The sequence below is a fragment of the Citrus sinensis genome, chromosome 9 (genome assembly GCF_022201045.2).
Source record: "Citrus sinensis cultivar Valencia sweet orange chromosome 9, DVS_A1.0, whole genome shotgun sequence".
NCBI classification, from domain to species: Eukaryota; Viridiplantae; Streptophyta; class Magnoliopsida; order Sapindales; family Rutaceae; genus Citrus; species Citrus sinensis.
This window is the reverse complement of record NC_068564.1, coordinates 23812547-23833986: the sequence shown is the minus strand read 5'-3', so window position 1 is coordinate 23833986 and position 21440 is coordinate 23812547. Positions and strand designations below refer to the sequence as shown.

Below are 21440 nucleotides of genomic sequence, written 5' to 3'. Positions count from 1 at the left end.
CAATACACAACCCACTGAATCAATTGTATACCTCAAAAGGAATTTGTAAATGTATTAAAAAAAAATTAAAATTTCTCTTCCATTAGGGATGGCAACGGGGGTGGGGTAGAGGTGGGGAGGCCTACCTTATTCCCCACCCCATTAAATATTTTACATCCATTCTCACTCTGATACCCCAATAAAATTTAGTGGGATGGGGATGGAGAATCCTCATGTGGCGAAGATTTTTTCGTCACCATTCAATTCTCCATTTACTTATTTTATAATAGGTAAAGATAAATGATTTCAGCAAATTAAAAATTAGATTTAAATAAAATCATTATCATATTATAGTATTTTAATTGTTTAAAAAAATTCTCCAAAAGGTTGAAATTATATCCTAAAATAATATCAAAATTAAAAGAGAACAGTACCTTTAGAGAAAAAAAAATATAACAATATTTTAGGGTTAAATAAGCATTATAATCTAGTTTTTTTTTGTTATAACTTATTTATATTATGTAAAATTAAAAGAAAATTTGAAAATTGAGGATTAGGGTGGGGAGTAAAAAAACAAACTCCACCCCATTAAAAATTTAAGAATTATTTCTATCATATTCCCCGTAAGTTACTCAAAATTCACTTCATTTAGAGTGAGCCCCGTAAAACTCCAAAGCCCAAACTCACGTAGGATTTTACCGTTCCTTTCTTACGTTTTCATTTTCCTATGTGCCTATGTGGTATATGTTTTGTTTATCTGGTCTCAACATTCAAAATCTTTGATGGCACTACCCTATATAACCCAAAACATTAAACGCAATTGATCAAGAATAATCTTAGAGATAAATCCTATCTTTATCTTTTTGGAAAAAAAAATGTTAAAAAAAATTCCTACTTTAGTAACTCATAAATTCACAATATCTATGCCTTGGCATACTATTTAATGCAATACTTAAAAATGGCAAAAAAACATTTTATGGCGGCTCTAGAAATAAATTAAAGATGTGTCATGCATGAATCTGACTTGGCTCCATGCATGCAACACATTTGTCTCAACTCTGAACCAGAAAATCTCACACTCCTACTGTCATTGGTCATTTCTTAGTTGTTAAAACACCCAATTAGGTGAAAATTCTTTGATTTTCATTGCACAAAATCAGACGGTCCAGATCACCCAAATTTCCTGAAAAGTTCCCAAAGGAGGATGTAAGCAAACACTCCGTAGAATCTCTCAGTACCAGTCGCCTTTTCAATTGTACGCAGAGACTAAACTCTGACCAAATTGCCATCATTACATTTACCTAAAAACACAAACCGTCAAAAACAGCTGGTCACTCTCTATTCACTGTCACTCTCACTTTGATTCTCTCCGAGTCTCCGGGTTTCATCTTCACTCGCAAGCAAACAAACGAACATACCCAGAAACGGAAGTCCTTTTCTCGGTTACTGAGCCTTTTCTCAAATGGATTCTTCTTCTTCTTCTTCTTCAGCTTCAGCATCGTTGAACAAGACCTGCCAAAACTGCAAGTCTCCGGCTGCTTTCCTCAGGCCATGCTGGCGGCTTAGAACCGGCGGCTTGGCTATGCTCTGCGTTCGTTGCGCGTATGCTTTCTCTTTTTCTTTTACGTGTCTTCTTGCACCTCTCTTTTCTTTGCATGTATTTTCCATGATGTTTATAGTTAGTACGTACGTCGTTGAGTTAAAAGGTGACATCTTTTTTTTGTTTTTGTTTTTATTTTTATTTTTATTTTATTTTATGTGATTTTTTGCCCTTTTTTGGGTTTGTTCGAAGTGTTTAGGAGTGATTGATATTATCTTGTTTTTACGGCACTTTATTTGAAAAATAAGATTTAACTAAATTCATTTCCGCAAAGCGAACGATGTTTTTCTTTATTTTTGAAAAACAGTTGATATTTCTAAAAAACTCTTTGAGATGAGGAGCCAAACACGTCGTGTGTGTGTTTTGTGTTTCCTGGAAGACCATTTTTCAGAAACGTTTGGCAGATGCATCCTTGAATCTTAAAAACAAAAAGAAATTTTTTTGTTTTTTATAATTAATCTTAAAAACTATTCTTGTTTCTGTCACCATTGATATTTAATTCACATTGCATACAGGCATTTGGTTTCTCCAACTAATTTGAAGGGTCTATAGTTCATTCTGTTACTTGTGTTTAATATTTGGTATTATTTAATAGCGGAATTTTGTTGATTTATTTAAATGAATCTGTTGCTTAGCAGTATTTTGATGTGTGGAGGTCTCACACAGCATAAGCTCTCTATTAATTGTTATTTCTTTTATTATTATTATTATCATGATTATTTTAATCTCAAAGCATAGCAAAACTGAAAACTAAACCCAACCCATGTAAGTGTGGTTTAAGATCCAGACCTCTTGTACCACTTGAGAGGTTTTGTCAGTTGAGCAAAATGGCCTCAACTGGCACCCACCGCATTTGAATTGTGCTTTTGTACACTTGAATGCATTATGCTTGATAAAGCATATCTTCTTGTTGGTAGATTACATGGGGGAATTTAGGCTCTGGTTTTGAGAAGTGAAATGCACTAGATGGGGTTCATTTGAATCAAGAATGGTTTAAGGACTATGGTTTTGAGTAATGGGAATTAGGCTGTCAAATTGACTGATTAGGCTTGTAGTTATAGTGATTGCGTGAGATATTAGCAGGGGAATCATGCTTTTAAGGAATAGATGTAGTAAACCGAGTTCTTCGCTTTTAAGGAATATGATGGCCTTAATTGGATTGTCCGGCAATTCAAGTGTTTAGATTTGGAAGTGTTTTCATACTTCTAACCCTTTTTTTTCTTTTTATTGTCCAAATTGAAATTGCACCAAATCACCTTAAACACTTAAATCACAATGAACTGAAGAGGTTGGTTAGGTTCCTTTTAAAGGTTAAATGAGTTTGATTGAAGTCCTTGACATGAAACAAAAGATAGAGCTATAGTTTCGAAAACATTTAGACTTCCCTTAGTGGATTGTTACCTTTTAATTCTCAATACTGCCATTATCAATGGAATTAAGGAGGAAGTTGAGGAATAAAAAGGTTAAGAAGTCTCCATTACTACCTTTGTTGAAGTGCCTTCCAACTTATCTTTGCTTATTGTTGTGGTGGAAACACTGAAGATTTGGAGATCCTCAAAGAAGTTGTAAACGAAAAGGCATTAAGAGGGAGACCTTGTTATTCTTATTTTTGTTGACATTCTCATTCCTAGTAGCCGTTGTTGCTAATTATGTGGTTGTCATTGCTTTCCTTTCCTATTTTGACAATGTAATCTCGCAGTTTCCTTTCTTGTTCTTTCTTTTGCAATATGCAATCTGGAGAATAATACATCGGTTTAATTTCATTGAAGTAAAAGAAGTTGATAATAGAAATCTTCTTTCTTGGAAAGTGATATATACGATAAAATGTTTTTATGTTTTATTTTCTTTAAAAGTGTAATTTTGTAAACAAACACCAATTGTTGATTGTGCAATGGTCTATAACCGCAATAAGGAACTTGGAAGGGGTCAATCTTACTACCATTGTCAAAGTGCCTTCTAAATTATCTTTACTTACTGTCGTTATGGAAACACCGACTTACACATATTTGTATCATGTTGTAAGTACAATAGGAATTTTAAACATCAGAATTGAATTCCTAGAGAACATGGAATCAATTAATTGATTTACTTCAATCCAATCTTCTCTTGATTGAAGGCTTCCCTAATTTTAAGTGTTTAAAGACTTAGGTCTTAGTGCCTTATCTAGCAATGATTCTAATTGATTTATTCGGTTTTTAGAATGTAGAACTTTAAACTATGATAATTTAATTTATGAAGATTTGTAAGATAAAGAAGTAAATACAGATGCATTTCTTTCAACCGAAATCAATTTTTGAAACATATATGATATATATGGTTACAAATTTGGTTTAAACTTTAAGGTCATCCTAGAAACGTGTTTATTGTTTTTGATAAGCAAAAATACAAGATTTGGAGAATGCGCAACATTGTTCATCATCTTGAGTTTTGCCCTCCATTTCTTCTAGTTTTGTCCTCTATATCCTTGTTCAACTCTTATGGCCATTTGGTTGCAGCTCGTAATATTCTCATGTTTCTCTATGCAACTCATGACTCATTAATTCTTTGTTTGTGCCATTTTTATGAAGTAGTGCTAGACGCGTTTTATTGTCTTTATTCTTAAATACTATTTTTGTACCATACCGCCTAAGATGTTTGGATCCCGAAAGTGCAAAATTCAATTTTTTGGTTTTGTTTGAATCCAACTTTAAGAAACCATTTCACGAAATGTTACCAAACATGTCATAAATTTAATTTCCTTGAAGTTTTGGCTATGAGACAATTAGGGAAGTAACTAAATAGGAATACTAGTGTCGAGTTTTAATTGTGAAAATAATTTGCTAGGAGCTATATACCACAAATATTTAGTGTTGTTTAAAAATTATGTATAAACTAACGTGTTTGCTGGATATCATTTTAAGGTTTGTTACGATCCTCAATCCCTTAATGGCTAAAAATAGTAATCTAAGTGGGTATATAAGCTCAAAGGCCTCTTCCCCTTACAAATCAATTTTTAAGGATTCTATTAATCGCGAACAACACATTGGAGATTGCAACTTGACACATCATGATGAGTATGAGATCACTACAGGTGAGACTTCGTGATATTTATTACAAAAGTGACCACTTGGAGAGGGCTTCTACCTATAGAGGATGAAATCCTCAAAGGTACTCAACCGGGAAAGATGGGCTACCATGGATGGCCATTTTGAATTGTGTATTACAATCCTAAATCCTACAAATGCTAAAAATAATAATCTTAGCAGGTGTACAAGCTCAAGGGAATCATCCTTATAAGCCCTTTTTAAGGGCGAGTTCTACTCCTAGGTGCATAATAGAGTTGCATGTAGCTTGCTATACAAAAGGCCAACAATGAACGACTCAGACATGGTAGAGAGGTTGTGAAAAATTTCTCAATTTGGCATTTTCTCTTGAAGAATTTCTATGTTCCGGCGCATATTGAAATTTCAAATAGTGATTGCCATTTTCACATTACATAAAGGACAAGATCTTGAAAGTTACTCAACTGGGAAGGATGCGCTACTGTGAATGGCCATTGTGGAGCGAGTATTACAATCCTAAATCCTACATAGAGTAAAAGTAATAATCTTAGCGGGTACTATATGCTCAAGGGCGCCTTCCTTATAAGCCCTTTTTTTAGGGTAAGTTCTACTACCAGGTTTACAATAGAGTTGCATGTAGCTTGCTAAGCAAAAGGTCAATAACGAATGACTCAGACATTGTAGAGGGGTTGGTGAAAAATTACCGAATTTGGTATCTTCCTGTGAAGATTTCATATGTTTCGTGCATATTGAAATTTTAAGTAGTGATTGTCATTTTCATATTACATTATTTGGTTTGACAGCATTATTTTGGCTTCGCATATTAAGACAACATTTTGTTTTTACCATACTTTATAATGGCATTATGTCCAGTACGATATTTTGGGGCTTCATATGTTAAAACGACGTTGGTTTTTTCGCAATTATTTTTGCACTACATCTACTGCATCATTTTGGGTCTTTTCCCATGAAATTTTCCTGATTGGGAGTATTTTCTCTTTGTTATTGCTTCTTAGTTGCTACTTTGGAGATATAAGCACATTTGCTTTTAGAAGGGATTTCTTCCTTCTGTAGTTCTATTATAACTTTCTTTCTTGCTATTAAGATCTTCATGTTTGACAATTATATGTTGAATTAATGCAAATGTGGCATTAAGGCCTGAATCCAAACTAGACAAAAGTTAGTTTGTTCATTGATGTAAAGTAGTGGGAGCTGAGTACTGAACACTTATTATTTTATTTGCCCTTTCTGCTTCTTGTATAACAACATGGTGAAACGTGATAGCCATTATGTTAAGTTATTAACAAATATTGTTGCTCTCCTATTGTATTTATTATGCATAACTGATATAGTATTTGCAAATCTAGTTCTGCTTTTGAGGAGGGAAGATTCTGCAACATCTTCCACCCGGATGCCACTGGTTGGAGGGACTGTCATACCTGTAAGAAGGTGAGCTGAAAACTTCTGGACATTTTTTTGCCACATATATCGTTAATTGTTCATATATTTAGCTCACAGAGACATCTTATAGGTAACTCGAATCGAATAACTACTTTGATTATGCTGATGATTAATTTATCTTTGCAGTTGGTTCACTGTGGATGTATTATGTCAGCCCATACATATGAATTATTGGAATGTGGAGATGGAATAAGATGCACTGAATGCATACGAAATGATATCCTTTCGGTAGGAAGATGCTGCCTGTCTTTTATATTTTAGTTTTCTTTCCCATTATGTATAGAACTCCAATCGCTAAGACAATATTATCCTGATATTTCACAAGCTCCGCACTTGGTTAGTTAGTAATGCTTTTTTAGAATTTCCACTCACATTCTTCATATATACCTGCCTGATGCTTTGATATAAGAAGAATATTAATTAAATAAAGAGTATAAGGATAATTCTTTGAGCTATGATTATTTTCACTCCAAAACCATGAATAGGTGGGCCAGGTTTCCTTCGCAGTCATTAGTACAAGAGGCAAACACTTTAGCCAATAAGGTTTACACAATTATGCTTACTGTTCTATTTATTGATTTCCTCTTTAACTTTCTATCCTTTTGTGGTTAGTGTGATATCGAAATTTATTCAGCCTTATATTATCTATCTGTTGTGTACTTTTGAGTTTCTCTCAAGTCTCTTCTAAATTTTTTGTTGTATATAAATGGTTACTCTGGAATGCTTCGAACAGATTAAAGCTGTTCTTCCTCCGGTTACAAAACGCAGTATGAGGCCATCTGCGTTTCAGGGAACAAAGAGTTTCAAACTGGCAACTGAGAGTTCTTCACCTGGGACTCAGAAGGATCTGCAGGACTCTGTGGAAGTTGGACTATCTCTTGATTCGGGCAAAATGATATCTGGTGATTGTCAATCCATCATGACCTTGGAAAAATAGGAAACTAAATATCTGCATCTTCAATAAAAAATTTTTGGTGGCTTTTATATTTCTATTTCTGAAATAGTCCTAAATCAAAAAATCTCCCATTGGAAAATGGTAATTTTATACTTGTTTATTTATTTATTTTTTGCCTTGTTGGGAAATGGGAAAGGAAGATAATAGGAAAGAAAAGAGAGAAGAAAATATCCCTTTTAGTCTTTTCGATGGGAAAATTGAAATTAAAAAAATTAATCCAAGTTTTGATATCAATAAATATTTTTGTTGTTTCTTAAGTTTTCCTTGCTGTTAAATGCTGTAGCTTATAGAAGTTTTCTTTAATAAAATTCTATCCAACTTGTCTGGAATTTTCCTTCCAAATTTTACTTAATCTGGAGATTTTGAGTGTGTAGTTGGCTTCTTCTTTTCTATTATTACCTATAGGTTTAAGAAATAATGAAAAAGAAATACATGTTTCCATCTCTTGTTCCTTAACAAACATACTGAAGATTCTAGATTCATTGCCATTATTGTAGATTGAAGAACACGACTTGTTCATTAACTATAATAGAAGTAGTGATTATTGATCTTATGTGTTACAGAGAAAACCCCTGGAGCACCATCAAAAAAAGATGCTTGTTTGCCTGAAAGTAGAGGGCAACCCTCTGCAGATTCAACTGATGGAGCTGATGATGCACCTTCTGTAAGTTCTAAAGGTAATAAAAAGGCTCAAAGTGATGCCCCTCCAAAAGGTCATTTACTTCGTCGATACACACCTAAGGCAACTGACGAGGAGCTACACCAAATCCAAAAAGAGTATCCACTAACATTCAGTGTATTATTTCGTTTTCTTTTGTTTGTTTAGATAAGATAACTAAGTTCCTACTACCATGAATGGAGAAGATACATCGGGATTGCAATCTTTTTTCTCTTTTTTTCTGATATCCAATTTATTTCTTTCGGTAGTAATGTCGATAATAAGCTTTGAGTAACTTTAATGTGATCTCACACTGTTAATAATATTTTTCTATCTTATGTTACTCCAAAAACATGAATCCTTGACAATGGCTAAGTTTAAACTCTGTCGTAGTTCCATTGTTTGAGAAAACCATGACAGTTAGTGATGCAGAACCCAAAAATGGGCGCCTGGTGGTACCTAAAAAATGTGCAAAGGTGAGTCTCTCCATGTTCCACAATTTTTCTAAGATTATAATTTAAAATGCATGCTCTTAAAATTGTGTGAATTTTCAAAGTAATGAATCTTAGCTGTTTGAACTGTTTCTATAACTCGTAAAAAGTAGTTATGAGTACTATGTAATGATGCGAACATACACACCTAAAGTTTCTATAAAGGCTCAAGAAATTTTCTGCAGTTCTTTTTGTTCATTAAGAGGACCTTGCTTCTTTTCATGACTTCAATTTCGTTTTTGAATTTTTGGCTACATCAATTTGTTTGCAGCGAATGTAAATTGCACCATTTATTATTTTTTGTTATTTTAAAATTTTTCCATAACATATCTTTTTGTACCTTCTATGAATAATTGAAACCTAAGAAAGTTAAAAGATTTACTTTTAAACTGAATACATCTCAAAGACTTTGGTTTTGATAGTTTCTCACGATGGTACAGGAGTATCTCCCAGAACTTTCTGAGCCTCAAGGGTTTCCAATCAGGATGCAGGACACAAACGGAAAAGACTGGGAATTTCACTTTCGCTTTTGGCCCAATAATAACAGCATAATGTATGTTCTAGAAGGCCTTAAAGATTACTTAATTTCAAATCAATGCCAAGCAGGTGACAAAGGTAATTCATTTTTATTCTAATTGAATTAGTTGTCCCATTTTGTTTTTTGGTGGGGGGGGGAGGGGGGAACCCTTGTTATCACAAATTTCTAGCTTTTACAGAGTTCAATTTGTCTTTACACATTGATATTTCTAGAGCTTCTATATAATCAGAATTATATATTTTAATGTTTCGATGATTGTTACTGGCATTAACATCCTTTTTTGTGTGTGTTGATTCATTAATCATCTAGAACTTCCTGTGCCTGAGAAAGGTTGTGAATAGTTTTTGAGGTGTTTATTTCTAATTCACATGTAACATTTAGTCCTACACATGAGCAGATGAGTAATAATATGCAGTAACTACGAGTTGTGGACTTTTCAGTTACATTTTATAGGATAGAACCTGAAGGAAAGCTGGTCATTGGATTGAAAAAGGCACCACCAGCTATATTGGATCGGAAGGTATGCTTACTAAAATAAACTAGGTTATAATGCCTTTATCTCAAACTATGCAATGTTGGGTTTTCTGCATCACGAATGCTCCTGTCATCTGTATTCATCTATTGATTCTAATTTCGGAAAGAATTATCCTCCTCAATTATTTGTTGGGACTAAGAGACTTGGTATGAACTTCAGAAAATAGGGGGACAAATTTCTATCAGAAATCTGGACGGCTGAGACGTTACATTTGTCTACCATGTCATTAAGATGCTTTTGACTTCTTAATCACCATTGGCATAATCATATGTGGTTGGCAAGGATGTGGACCTCCAATCTGAGAAGTATTATTCTGAGGGGTCATTGCTTAAGACAACTACTGAGAAGTATTATTCTGAGAGATCTATCTTTACCTCTGATTTTGGTTGTCCTTTCTTATTCACCATAACTTATTGTCTTGCAATCATATTATCCATCCTTGGAAATTGATCAAGTGAGCCTTTTTGATATGCAAAAATTTTCCTTCGAGAGATAAGGAGTTTGAAAGATTTCAGAAAATCAGTGGAAAAATTTAAAAGGGAAAACTGCAAGGAACCACATGAGCTGATCTAAATGATCTAATCATTTTATGACACTCAGCTCGGGAACTACCAGATATGCTCTGCATTATATATCTATTAATTTTTGAGGAAATTACAGTATAAAATAGTAGTTATTTGTTTTCTTTTCTTCTAACAGAAAGACCTCCGAACATTTGGAAAGAATGAAAGAAGAGAATAAGTGGGGTAAGTACCTTCTGATTTGAATATGTAGCTTTTAGTGACTTGTCATAATGGCAATATATGATTTATCTTTGTGGTTTGAATTTGTAGATGAAATTTTTTTTTATTATCCTAAAATTTTGTGCTCTTTTCCAGAGTTCAAAATGATGTTCCAAACCAGAATGTCCTTTCAAGATCATTGTGAAACTTGCCATATCCATGGATGCCATTCAAGCTGTTCTGTTGGTGTGTGACAGAAGCTTGTCTTTCTATCATAAACTTATTTACATAGTTTTTCCTTCTATTGCAAATCCTCAAAGTTACAAAATAAAATTTGATAAACTGGAATGTAGTCAATGGGATTGCTTTTGCAGAGAAAGTTCAAATTACATTTTTCTGGTTTTCTTTGTATGAAAGCATGTTTTAGTGAATGAATTATTAGTAAAAACCATAAACTTTTATTTTGCTGTCTAATTAAAAACCCAGAATCATCGACCGAAACGTGAATCTATCTCTGCATTACAAAACATGTACATTGTGTATGCCATGCATGAACTTAAAATCTCTCTGGGTTAGATGGTGGTCTAAATTAAAATGATCATGTAGTTAGCTTTAACATGTTTGTGACGGTAGAATTTATTAGTTCAAACCTTGGCTTTTGCTTTATAAGTCTACTGGGTATATGCCTAAGCCAAATACCCAGATGTGCTCGCTTGATAGATATCCTTGTATGTCGTCAAATTATAATTGGATAGTCCATGAGTTATTCATCTCTAAGATATAGGAATCTCACAATCATTTTAGTTGGCTGGTCTTAGTAGACCTATGATTACATGCTTAAAGGCAGCACTGCATCAATGAAAAATTACAATCAATCTAGAAAGTTAGAGAGAGAGAGAGAGAGTGTGTTAAGAACTGTAATCTCTATGTATCATGAATGGAAACAAGAATTGAAGACCAATTCTTACAAAATGAAAACGAGAATCAAAAGCCAATGCTTACAAAACCATGTAGCGCTTTTTCTCTTATTGTTTATTATTTTTAAATAAGTAGCTTAATGTTTACAAAACCATGTAGCTAGTGGATTGTGGTTCCCTTTAGTGACAGTCTAACTGAAGGTAACACTGTCAGTGAAAAACTGCATATATATGAAAACGCCATAATTTTAACTATATCAAACTCAATATTTTGAAAGAATCAGTGAGAGCATCTTTAAATCTTTTGCATTGCACTCTTAAATCATACAACTTCTTGAATGAAGGTATTTCTGGGATTTGTTTTGAGCCTCAGATATATTGTGAATCTCCTTTTATAAGGGATGTTTGGGTTGAATCCTTAAATTAAAGTAAGAGTGTCTACCCAGGAACAACATAAAGATTATGTCTAGAAAAATAACTAACACAATTTTTAGTCCTTGTAAGAATTTATGTGTGGTGCTATTGGTAATAGTTGAAAAGCTGAAAGCCAAAGGCTAGAAGCACACGCAATGAACAGAGGTTCTGGAAAACTCCTTTTGAGTTTTAATTGCCAGTTGGGATTGATGCATCCTGAGAAAAATACGCTTATAAATTGAACCAACTGAGTAGACAGTAGTAGATATCTCAGTTTAGGATTGTTTGCATCTGTGTCATTTCTGTTAGCTGGAAGTTCCTGGGTAGGCTGGGTACTTTCATAATGCCAGTGCATAACTGGCAAACATAAATATATGCCTTTTATGCCTTAATCTTGGGCCTCACAATTTGTATAATTTGGTAACTTAATACTTACTAAACCTTTAAAGATATGCCTCTGGAATTCATTAGATTGATGACTGCAATTAGAAATCTATCTTAATGATCTTTCCATTGTTGGAAGGAAATCCATAATACATTCTATTATCATTAGTTACATTGATATATAGCATTTGAGCCTTATAAGTTTGAGTAGATTTTGAATGGCTAGAGTTTTAAAACTCATTGCTTTCTTTATACACGTGTGTTGATACTTGTATTATAGTATGGAAACCAAGAATCCGAGCTGGACAATTATTTAGTAGTTATAAAGAGTAATGTATCCAAACTTCTCAATTACTACGGGAAGTTTCATTTTAGCATTTTGCTGTTAACTTACTATGAAGTCTTTTTCCTGAATGCTTAAGAAGCTTGAAGCCATAAAAGGAACCTCAATAAAACAAAATCTACTCTGTTTCTCTCTTGTTTAAGTTTGGATTGTAAAAACCAAAAGACAAAGTTGGAAAGGTAATAAACAATGTAATTTTCCTTTCTCGAGTAGAGGATTAAAAACATAATAACTTGAATAAAGAACTTATTATATATATTTTGGCATGTTTGAAATCCCTTTTTTGGTTAATAAATTAAAAAAAAAAAGCAGATATGTTAAGAATAGAGATAAGTAGTTAGTCTTTCTCACCTTTTAATTATTTGAAATAAGAACTATTACATATCTTTGTTCCTTAACTTTATCTAGCCCCTTTCTATTCATTTCTACTCATATGACTTCTTTTGTTTCATTCTTTTTGGCTAATAACATTTATGGGGAAATGTCATAGCATAGCCAGCTTTCCTGGAGAAGTAAAGAGTGTACTGTGCACAATTGGAGGTGACTTCTTTACATGGACGTTTGTGGTCTTATTCTCTTGGTAGACATTTTGATGAAGGATTTGATGTTGGCTGGCCACTAGTTTATGCAGGTATGATGTGGAAGCTGTAGAACACTTGCTCATTGTTCAGTAGCAATGAAATGTTTTCTTTGGTTTTTATTTACTTTGATTTTGATTAGTTGAGTTCAGTATTAGAGCTTTATGAATGTTGGATAAGTGTTTTGGTAAGTAAGCAACAATGTCTTTTGATGTGTTGTGGTTTAATGTGCAGAAAGGAGTATCTGATATTTGCAGGACTGAAGTTGCGAGTTAATTCAATTAAATGTGTGCTGTTTGAAGTACTGTAACTCCTTAAAACACCCCTTCTGTCTCTCTTTCTTTGTTGTTTGGTTCTCATCTATCCGAGATGCACAAATTTTCATTATGGTACTCGTAGTTAAATCTCATTGCCTGTATTGATAATAATAATAATAATAAAAAAGGCACATAATTTCAATAGATTTACAGTTTATAAAATGTCTGTGTCAGTAAGAGCCTAAAAGTTGGCTTAAAATGAAGTTTGGAATATGATTAAAGAGATGAATAGATAATGACTCTCATGCCATTCTTAATTTTTCAGGCGTTGAATCAGTTTATTTTATGATTCTTGGAAATTTGCTCGTGTGCATCCTCAGTAACTGGTGAAGCTCAAAAGATTCTGCTCTAGACTTCAGCTGTACATGCGGGTCATCCATCAGTGATGAGATCATCTCGCTGTCTTCATGCTCAAACAGGCAAATTCTCGTCTCTATATTTCTTTTATTTTTCATGGTAACATTTCTCTGGCATTGTATAATGTACAGAGACACACACACACACACATATATTTGACATTTTCATGCTTCCATTCCATGTTTTTGTAATTTATTTGGGAGCCATAACTTAATATCTTCCAATGGTGTGGTAAATTGATGATTCATCTTCTCCTTTTAAACAGTGAAATCGATTAACAGTGCAGAAGATGGACGACAGAATGAAATGTCATTGTTTAGTACATGTAAATTGCTGAATTCTGGTACAATTATTTATCAAAGATAATATATGTTATTGTTCATTCAATTCTTTTGTCAGGCCGTGACAACATTTTATGTATTATTTACAACAAATGAATGGTGGAATAATAGAGCAATGTAAAAAATTTATAGTTCTTCACAACTGCGGCTATTCATTCCCCCGAAGAGAGTGCAGCATTTACAGATAAATCATAGCCCACTTAGGTAGTTTGAGAAGCCCAGAAATTCACACTGGCCAGTTCCCATTTTCTGACTGACCCGACCCGGATAAAAACCCAAACAAAAAAAGAGTCCCCACAGTTTTAAATTAAAATAAAATTCTTAATAATCACATTACGGTTTACAGTCAATTGCTTAATCTACGTTGTATTGTCTGTTAGTAAAGTTTCCCCGCCATGCGGCCGTTATTTTAAACAACCAAACATGTTTCATTAAGCCCGCGGCAATCTAATTACAGTTAAAATGAATATTGAAGCAAAAACCTTTTTTTTTTTTAATAACTCGGTAAGGGTAATTTCGTCATTACATCAGAATTTCGGTATTTTTGATTTTTCGCCCAGTGGGTAATAATTAGCTGAAACCCAGTTTCCCTTATCTCGTTCTCGTCAAGGTAGGTCTCCCGCTCAGTTGCGGAGAAAATCGAGGCAATTAATTTTAAGTTTTAGTATTATTTGTTTTTCACTGTACAATTTTCTTCGTGGTGGTAATAATTTTTGTTTGAAAATTATGCAGATGAGTTTGTTAATAAACCAGAGTGTTCATTTTTCAAGAATTTCATGTCACCAGAGAAGCACTGCTTATGGTGAGTCACTCACTTTTGTGTGTATGTGCATGTCCCAGGTTGGTTTGCTTAAAAACTGTAGTTTAAGCTCTTTCAATATTTTCTATGTTCTTAGGCAAACAAATGGCGCCTGGGGTTAGCGTGCACAAGAGCCACTCAGTGGCTAAGAAAAGCATCCGCTGCTTTTCCACGAACACGTTTCTTAGTACCCTGACAGGTAACTTTCTTCGTTCTTAAGTTTTATTTGTAATCACCGATAGTATGCTTAATTTTGAAAACAACCCATTTATACTTGATAGCTGCTGACTCCGTCCCACAACGGCTTTGTATTAAAGTCACCACAACATCTCAATTCCAAACATAGACTACAGTTGTTATTGCGAGCAATTTAGATCTGTTTGAAGGATAATGACTGTTGTATAATATGGATGGGAATTACATGAAGTTTGAATCGCATAAAAAGAGTTCCATTAGTTGGAGAATGAATGAATATGGGAAGTCAACTAATTAGCTATCTCATGAAATCCCATCTCTGGTTTGATTTTCTATTTCGTTTACCTTTGTTTTGAAAGGCTTGCAAGCTTATAATAGTTGTATCAGCTTGCTTGCCATTTATATTGTCCAAATTTTGTTTGCTTTATATGCCTTTTTGAGATTTTGGTCTTTGTTTAGGAAGCTTTAATTTTGAATAGCATTTCTGTATGGTAAAAAAAAATGTAAAATTTGTCATGTATGATCTGTTAGTTTAGATGTAGATAGGATGAATAAGTTCTAATTATCTTTTCTGCCCTTCAAATTCTAGTTTCTTCACATTGATTTGTGGATATTTGGTGTACATTTTAGTTGAATTTAAACAACTTTTTTATTGTTCTTTTTCTTAAAATCTATATGTTATGTTTCAGTGGCAAATTTGGCAGCAATTGGCAATGCAAAGGCTTTAACAATGGAGAATGTCTTGGTGAGTGTTTTGTGATGTTTGTTTTCACATGATTTTGCTGCTTGTGCATTTACGTGCTTGTTCAGGAAAGCTCGTTGCTTCTGAAATCTACTTTTTGTCCCTTTCTTGATTACTTTATGCTGTCAATATTCACCTGTAAAATTTCAATGGTTCTTTCATCTCTTTTAAAATATGTCTTTAAGGTACATGTTTTAAAATGTAAGATTGTGCATCCATCTGATAGATCTTGTCATTTTTCAAGCTTAGTATTTCATTTTTCCTTTTCTTGTATATAACCTCAGGAACTCGAATTATTTTCCTTCGAGCCAGGAAGGAGCTGCTTCTGTTTATACTATGGCTGATGGAAGCCTTGGAGATATGTTTGGCGGCTTCCTATATTCAGCTGGACAGCAGGCAAATGAAGCTGTTCTGGGCCAGTTATCAGCTCTCAGTTTTACTAGGTTTGTGTCGCTCTTTGTTTGCTACATGCGGTGGCTTTTGTATTTGTGTTTGCTCTGGGGCTCACTCTCATTCATCTTCACAGTTTGGCAGTTATTTTTGGGGCAGGGCTTGTGACCAGTCTTTCACCTTGTACACTAAGTGTTTTACCACTAACCCTTGGTTATATCGGTAAGCATGTGCTTCTGAAAAACCTTGTGGAATTACTTTATTTATTTTTAATAATAGTCTGCTGGTACTGTTTGTAAACTGTATCTTGATTTGGTGCTTATTCATGGACTGGTTGGAATCATCCAGGTGCATTTGGGTCTGGCAAAAGCAGAGCACAAGTAATTGCTTTTACATTTTTGTTAATTCCTACATCTCCTTGCTATGTTTCTAAGGATCAGGATCCTCTCCTGATCTGAGCACTCCTGATCCTTTACAGATCTTGTGCCACTTGTGTTTTAATGTTAGTGGATGATTAGGATTTAACTACTTTTTCTTTTTAATTTATTAAAGACCAATCATATTAATAGAATTTTCTCATATGAAGATCAGATCAGGAGAGGATCCTGATCCTGTTTCTAGACCAGCTACTGTTGGAAGAATCTTTTGTTATTCCTTTATTTGTTAGCCTGGAAATATTATAAGTTATTTCAAACTGTTGGGCCTTTTAGCCACAGAATAAAAAAATGCAATGAAAATAAAGGCTTTTTGAGTAGGAAAATACTTATGTCACTTAACATATACTACCTAAATGCCAAATGTTAGGGGTCATTGTTTAGCTGTTATTGGCTTCTTTTCACCCAGCTTTTTCAATCTTTTGACGAAAAAATAATAGAAGAGGTTAAGGTATTTTAGTAGGAGCTGTCTAGGCATAAACAGAGTTAAACATCTGATGTTTTGATACTTATTTGTCTTAATATTGCATGAATCCCCCTTTTATTTTAAATTTTCTGTTACAAATTATTGTAAATTGTTCAAGGAAGCTATAAATGTGACATCGTTTCCCTCTCTGTCTCTGTCTCTTGTAATTCCCAAATGACATTAATGTTATTTGTTGATCAGATCATTGGGGATTCCATTGCATTTTCATTAGGATTGGCTACAACCCTTGCACTCTTAGGTGTAGGAGCCTCCTTTGCAGGAAAGGCATATGGTCAAATAGGCACTGGTTTACCTTTGGCAGCCTCTGGTTTGGCTATTGTTATGGGTCTAAATCTCCTCGAGGTATTGATTGACTGCTCCATTGGTTTTCTTTGAGGTATTGATAAAAATTATATGTAACATATGTACCAATGATATCCATTTTGACCCCATGCTACTCTGATCTGATGCTCTATATCTCACACTCTTATCTACAACTAATTCTGTGGTGAAAATTGCAGATAATCGAATTACAACTCCCCTCATTTTTTGACAACTTTGACCCACGTGCTGCTGCTGCAAACTTCCCATCGAGTAATTGGCCTATCATTCTAGGCTGCTTAACAAGAGTCTGCAATTTGGTGGAACCTCTAGTATAACTCATATTAATCGATTAATATTTGATATTTTAGGTGTACAAGCATATCTAGCTGGGCTTACGTTTGCGTTAGCTGCATCACCTTGCAGTACGCCTGTGCTGGCCACTTTACTTGGATATGTAGCTACATCCAAGGTATTCTTGAAAGCTTAAAGTTACCACTACATCTTTTCAGTTTTTCTGATTTTGTTGGACTGTGGAGTTCTGATAATTTGTATAAAACTCAGGCTGATGAGATTGTTTTCCTACTTCTCATGTTTGACAGGATCCTCTAATAGGTGGCACTTTACTTTTGTCATACACTACTGGCTATGTTGCCCCTCTACTTCTTGCTGCTTCTTTTGCTGGAGCATTGCAGGTCGTTAGTTGTTTACTTGGACTGATTTATTGTGTTGCTACCACTTCTCCGACATGGATCCTTACATCCTAATTTTTTTTTCTTTTTTTTATTTTTCAAATGAATCTATTGAAATAGATTCATTAGGGTTGTTGTAAGTGATATTTGACGTATTACCGTACTTATATTTCTCTCACTAAATTTAACTCATTAGATATGTGTTTTTGCAGAGTCTGCTTTCTTTTCGCAAGTTCTCCTCGTGGATAAATCCAATGAGGTAATCTTTAACAAATGTTCTACATAATTGTTCAGAATATGATTCTGAGGTCACACGAATGGCATCTGCCTGTCATAATTTATTGCTATTGCTATTAGATTCATTGTTTCTGATACATGTTTATGTCCGACTGTTTCTGCAGTGGTGCACTTCTCCTGGGAGGTGGTCTGTACACTTTCTTGGATAGGCTTTTCCCCACCACAATGGCAATGTAAAAATCATTCACTGTATTATTTGCCAAAAGGTATTGTACAGCAAACAAGAAATAAAACAATATTCTCCCCATTTTTTCTTTATGTACACCATAATGTGCTAGTCTTTATTTTTATACAAGTTACTAGAAAAATTACGAAGTTTTCAAAGAATCTTTTCTGCTCAAAATATGATCCAGTAAAATACAATAACATAGATACCGAGTGAACATTTAGTTACCAGACCGTGCTATGTGTGGTAAAGTAAACGAACCTCATTCGACTTCTTTTCTTTCCCTTTTGATTTTGGTGTCTTGTTGGTTTCAAGCTTTTTATCCATCCACCTCCACTACCAACCACCTTCTTTTCCCCTTGAAAGGGAGAAAAAAAGAAAAAAAGTTACAATTTTCTGATATGATGTAAACTAAAGATCCATCTAGACCGATTATTTGAATGATACAAAATCGAAATCCGGATCCCTTTTAACCGATTCTGGCATTGCTTTCATCACTTTGACGTGAAGAATAGATAAGATCATTAGACTCCACTTCCCCCTTTTAAGAGGCAAATGACATCAGTGTGCAGAGACAGTGCGTCCACCACCACACCCATAAAGTGGAAAGCAGCCTCATCACTATAAAATCTGGTGGTTTTGCGAGAAAATGGGATCACTTGAGATACTTCTAGAGCCCCAGACAGGGAGGTAAAAGTCTGAGGTTCCATCCACATTGCATTGAAAGTTTTTGTTTCTTTGCTTATTATGGTCTTTTCCAAGTATATATCTAAATGGGTTCTCTCGGATAATATTGACAAACACTTTTGACGGATTTGGACAGCCAAATCTGAGTGCAACAAATTGCCAGAAACCAAGTCTATACGACATAAAAACAGCTATTCGAAGGCTTATCCTCAAATCTCACGGTTCCCAAGCTCCTTCGGTCGAATGCACCGTTCCAAACGGTACACTCCTTTCATTTCTCTATATTATAGCTGTAAGATTGTAGTTACTTTGGAGATAGTCTAAAGTAGAGTAGGCATCATAACTATACAGATGATAAAATAATTAAAAAAATATAAAGTAATAAAATAATAAAAAATATATTATAATTTTAAAATAATTATGAAAACGGTTCTAATATAATCGGATCCTAACAGTAAACTTATGTACAACACTTGGACTGATCCTTAAAACCCATTCCAGAGTTTAAAAAGAGAAAGAGAGAGAGAGAGAGAGAGTTGTAAGACACGAGTGAACGTCATAAAAGGCTGAAAATCTTGATTATGCTAATAATAACATTATCATAACAACTAATATCTAATTAGCTCCTCGATTAATCATCTGGTTATACTGTTCCAACGACCTCTGTCTCTGCAGCCTCATTTCTTCATTGAACTTCTTAATAAACGCCTCAACTCGGCGGTTCAACTCGTCCTGACTCAGCGACGGTTCCCTCCTGAGTCTTCCCGCCGAGTTGCCATTCGCACTCTCTTCGCCGCTGCCGCCGCTGGTAGTTGACGCTGTAGTAGCAGTGGTAGTAGTACGTTCGTGAAATGTCTCAGCTTTCTTCACTTTAGGCGCAGGGGCAGTACTGTTCTGACGCACGTGCGAGTCCCACGTGTCGGACTTCTTCAGATGCCTCGTTAACGGCATTGCCCGTCCCTCCGTTATCGTCTTCCACGTGCTCTCCAGCGTGTCGTTCCGCTTCGATTTCGCCACCCTCAACGCCCTTCCCCCTGAAAAAAAAAAAAAATTAAATAAATATTTTTCGCGGCTTTACCGAACCCCAAAATAAATAAATAAATAAGTACCTTCAGGATTTGCTTTGACAGCTTTCCGGTGACCGAATCTTGTCGAAACCGGGGGCTTGTCTCTACTCTCCTTTTCAGACGAGTCCGAAAACTCCATAGAATCACTCCTCTTAGGCGGCGGGGTCGTCTTGACGTCACCGACCACCTCAGCAACCCCATCACCACCGTCCTTCATCATCACCGTCTTGTTATCATCACTCAAATCTTGTACAGGACGAATATGGTCGTATAAAGAAACTTCAGTGCTGGCCGCTATGACTTTGTCTGGTGGCGGGAATACAGAAATTTGATCATCCTCAATATGGTGGCCTTTTTGTAGGAGCTTAGAGGAGGCAACGATGGAGATGATGATGGCGTTAATGAGTAAGTAAAGAAAAGGAGGCTCGAGCCATTGTAACAGTAGGTTCCAGAATGAAGGAACGTCTGATGCTAAAAACTCGGATATGAATGGCGCCACTGATGAGTGTTTTAGCACTACGCCAACTGATAGCACGCATGTTGACACCGCTGCCGCTTTCAAAAAAATTATTGACATGTTGTGGTTGATTAAATTAACATATAATTGATTAAGAACGAAACTTCAAGATTCAAGGGACGTGTTGTTGCCTGCCAAAATGAAAGCTTCGGGAGAGCGAGGTAAGCCGAAGAGAGAGATGTTGAAGTTCACAAACATTGAGGCTTGTATGTATATTTATATATATGCTTGTGCGGAGTGTTATTTATAGGGGATGCAGTAGAAAAGAGCCGGGGGGGGTCTTATAATTATGATGAAGTGGATGTGGGCCGTTCGATTAGGACGAAGGAGGTCGTTGAGAAGGTGATCCAAGTAGGTGGAGGTTTGATCGGGAGGTGACACGTAGGCAGTTTGGGGGTTGATTTGGCTTCTGCCCACAGTGCCATTTCGGCAGTATAGTCGGCCCGTTTCATTGTTGACACGTAGCTGTTGCCTCTTGGATAAGAATAGAGAGTCCATATAGAGATGTTTATCACAATTTTGCTGTAAATAATAATGGGGTAGCATCAAGAGAACAATATCAAACATAATTTTTTAAATATATGTTTTTAACCATGATATTATAACTTTTTAAGGAGTTTGAGATTAAATCTGACATAAAATATATTAATTTTAAAAATTAACTAATTAATGTGATCAGTCCATTACAATAATAAATTACTTACCTATTTTTCTCTCTTTTTTTTTTTTAATTAAAGTGTTCTTCTACTTTTGTCTCTTTACTCTAAAATGTAAGAAAATATAAATAGAAAGACTTTTAGCTGAGGTTATTTTACGGTTGATAAGTGTTCAAAATTTATTTTCATATTGATATTTATAGTGAATCTAACTTTTTTTTTTCTTGAACAAATCTTTCTCAATCTTCAAATGATTAATCCCATAATATATATTTTGAATAAACTCAATTCAATTAATCCACACAATGCTCTTTTCGGATCTGGCAAGCTTAATAACAGTTGAAATTGCATCTTCATGAACTAGAAGTCGTATGTTTCTT

The 21440-nt window shown here is 34.7% G+C and overlaps 3 protein-coding genes across 17 annotated transcripts; 2 read left to right on the top strand and 1 right to left on the bottom strand.

Moving 5' to 3' along the window:
* Positions 1 to 1266: 1266 nt before the first annotated feature.
* LOC102622487 (B3 domain-containing protein Os07g0679700-like) lies at positions 1267 to 13352 on the top strand. Of its 13 annotated transcripts, none has more exons than XR_008051797.1 (13): positions 1268 to 1581; positions 5988 to 6069; positions 6208 to 6309; positions 6815 to 6983; positions 7600 to 7813; positions 8071 to 8170; positions 8626 to 8800; positions 9164 to 9243; positions 9418 to 10004; positions 10137 to 10226; positions 12529 to 12669; positions 12851 to 12917; positions 13199 to 13352. XR_008051797.1 is itself a non-coding variant. In XM_025100036.2 (10 exons), exons 1-9 carry the CDS (start codon positions 1442 to 1444, stop codon positions 9997 to 9999), a joined length of 1104 nt encoding a protein of 367 aa, XP_024955804.1. In that variant the 5' UTR covers positions 1267 to 1441; the 3' UTR covers positions 10000 to 10004; positions 12529 to 13073. The 13 variants fall into 13 exon arrangements, 2 of the variants coding, with proteins under 2 accessions (XP_024955804.1, XP_052289735.1); XR_008051798.1 differs by having other exon boundaries at positions 12851 to 12922; XR_008051795.1 differs by lacking the exon at positions 12851 to 12917.
* An 800-nt stretch (positions 13353 to 14152) lies between these two features.
* Positions 14153 to 18214, top strand: LOC102627188 (cytochrome c-type biogenesis ccda-like chloroplastic protein). 3 transcript variants are annotated; one of them, XM_006464617.3, is made up of 13 exons: positions 14153 to 14241; positions 14364 to 14433; positions 14528 to 14629; positions 15315 to 15370; positions 15680 to 15810; positions 15894 to 15979; positions 16106 to 16137; positions 16859 to 17020; positions 17179 to 17251; positions 17350 to 17450; positions 17581 to 17673; positions 17883 to 17929; positions 18072 to 18214. In XM_006464617.3, the coding sequence occupies exons 2-13, from the start codon at positions 14364 to 14366 to the stop codon at positions 18142 to 18144; spliced, it is 1026 nt and encodes a 341-aa protein (XP_006464680.1). In that variant the 5' UTR covers positions 14153 to 14241; the 3' UTR covers positions 18145 to 18214. The 3 variants fall into 3 exon arrangements, with proteins under 3 accessions (XP_006464680.1, XP_006464679.1, XP_006464681.1); XM_006464616.4 differs by having other exon boundaries at positions 14187 to 14275; XM_006464618.4 differs by lacking the exons at positions 14153 to 14241; positions 14364 to 14433 and having other exon boundaries at positions 14536 to 14629; positions 15652 to 15810.
* A 980-nt stretch (positions 18215 to 19194) lies between these two features.
* LOC102627872 (uncharacterized) lies at positions 19195 to 20655 on the bottom strand. Its single transcript, XM_006464619.3, has 2 exons — positions 19930 to 20655; positions 19195 to 19854 (listed from the first exon to the last, which is right to left on the bottom strand). Exons 1-2 carry the CDS (start codon positions 20462 to 20464, stop codon positions 19436 to 19438), a joined length of 954 nt encoding a protein of 317 aa, XP_006464682.1. The 5' UTR covers positions 20465 to 20655; the 3' UTR covers positions 19195 to 19435.
* Between the last annotated feature and the right edge of the window lie 785 nt (positions 20656 to 21440).

Coding starts and splice junctions, on each gene's coding strand:
- LOC102622487 (XM_025100036.2), top strand. CDS start 1,442: ATGGATTCTTCTTCTTCTTCTTCTTCAGCTTCAGCATCGTTGAACAAG. Junction 6,070..6,207: donor ACTGTCATACCTGTAAGAAG/GTGAGCTGAAAA, acceptor TTATCTTTGCAG/TTGGTTCACTGTGGATGTAT. Junction 6,984..7,599: donor TTCGGGCAAAATGATATCTG/GTGATTGTCAAT, acceptor TATGTGTTACAG/AGAAAACCCCTGGAGCACCA.
- LOC102627188 (XM_006464617.3), top strand. CDS start 14,364: ATGAGTTTGTTAATAAACCAGAGTGTTCATTTTTCAAGAATTTCATGT. Junction 14,630..15,314: donor GTTTCTTAGTACCCTGACAG/GTAACTTTCTTC, acceptor GTTATGTTTCAG/TGGCAAATTTGGCAGCAATT. Junction 17,021..17,178: donor TGGGTCTAAATCTCCTCGAG/GTATTGATTGAC, acceptor TGAAAATTGCAG/ATAATCGAATTACAACTCCC.
- LOC102627872 (XM_006464619.3), bottom strand. CDS start 20,464: ATGTCAATAATTTTTTTGAAAGCGGCAGCGGTGTCAACATGCGTGCTA. Junction 19,855..19,929: donor TGTCAAAGCAAATCCTGAAG/GTACTTATTTAT, acceptor TTTTTTTTTCAG/GGGGAAGGGCGTTGAGGGTG.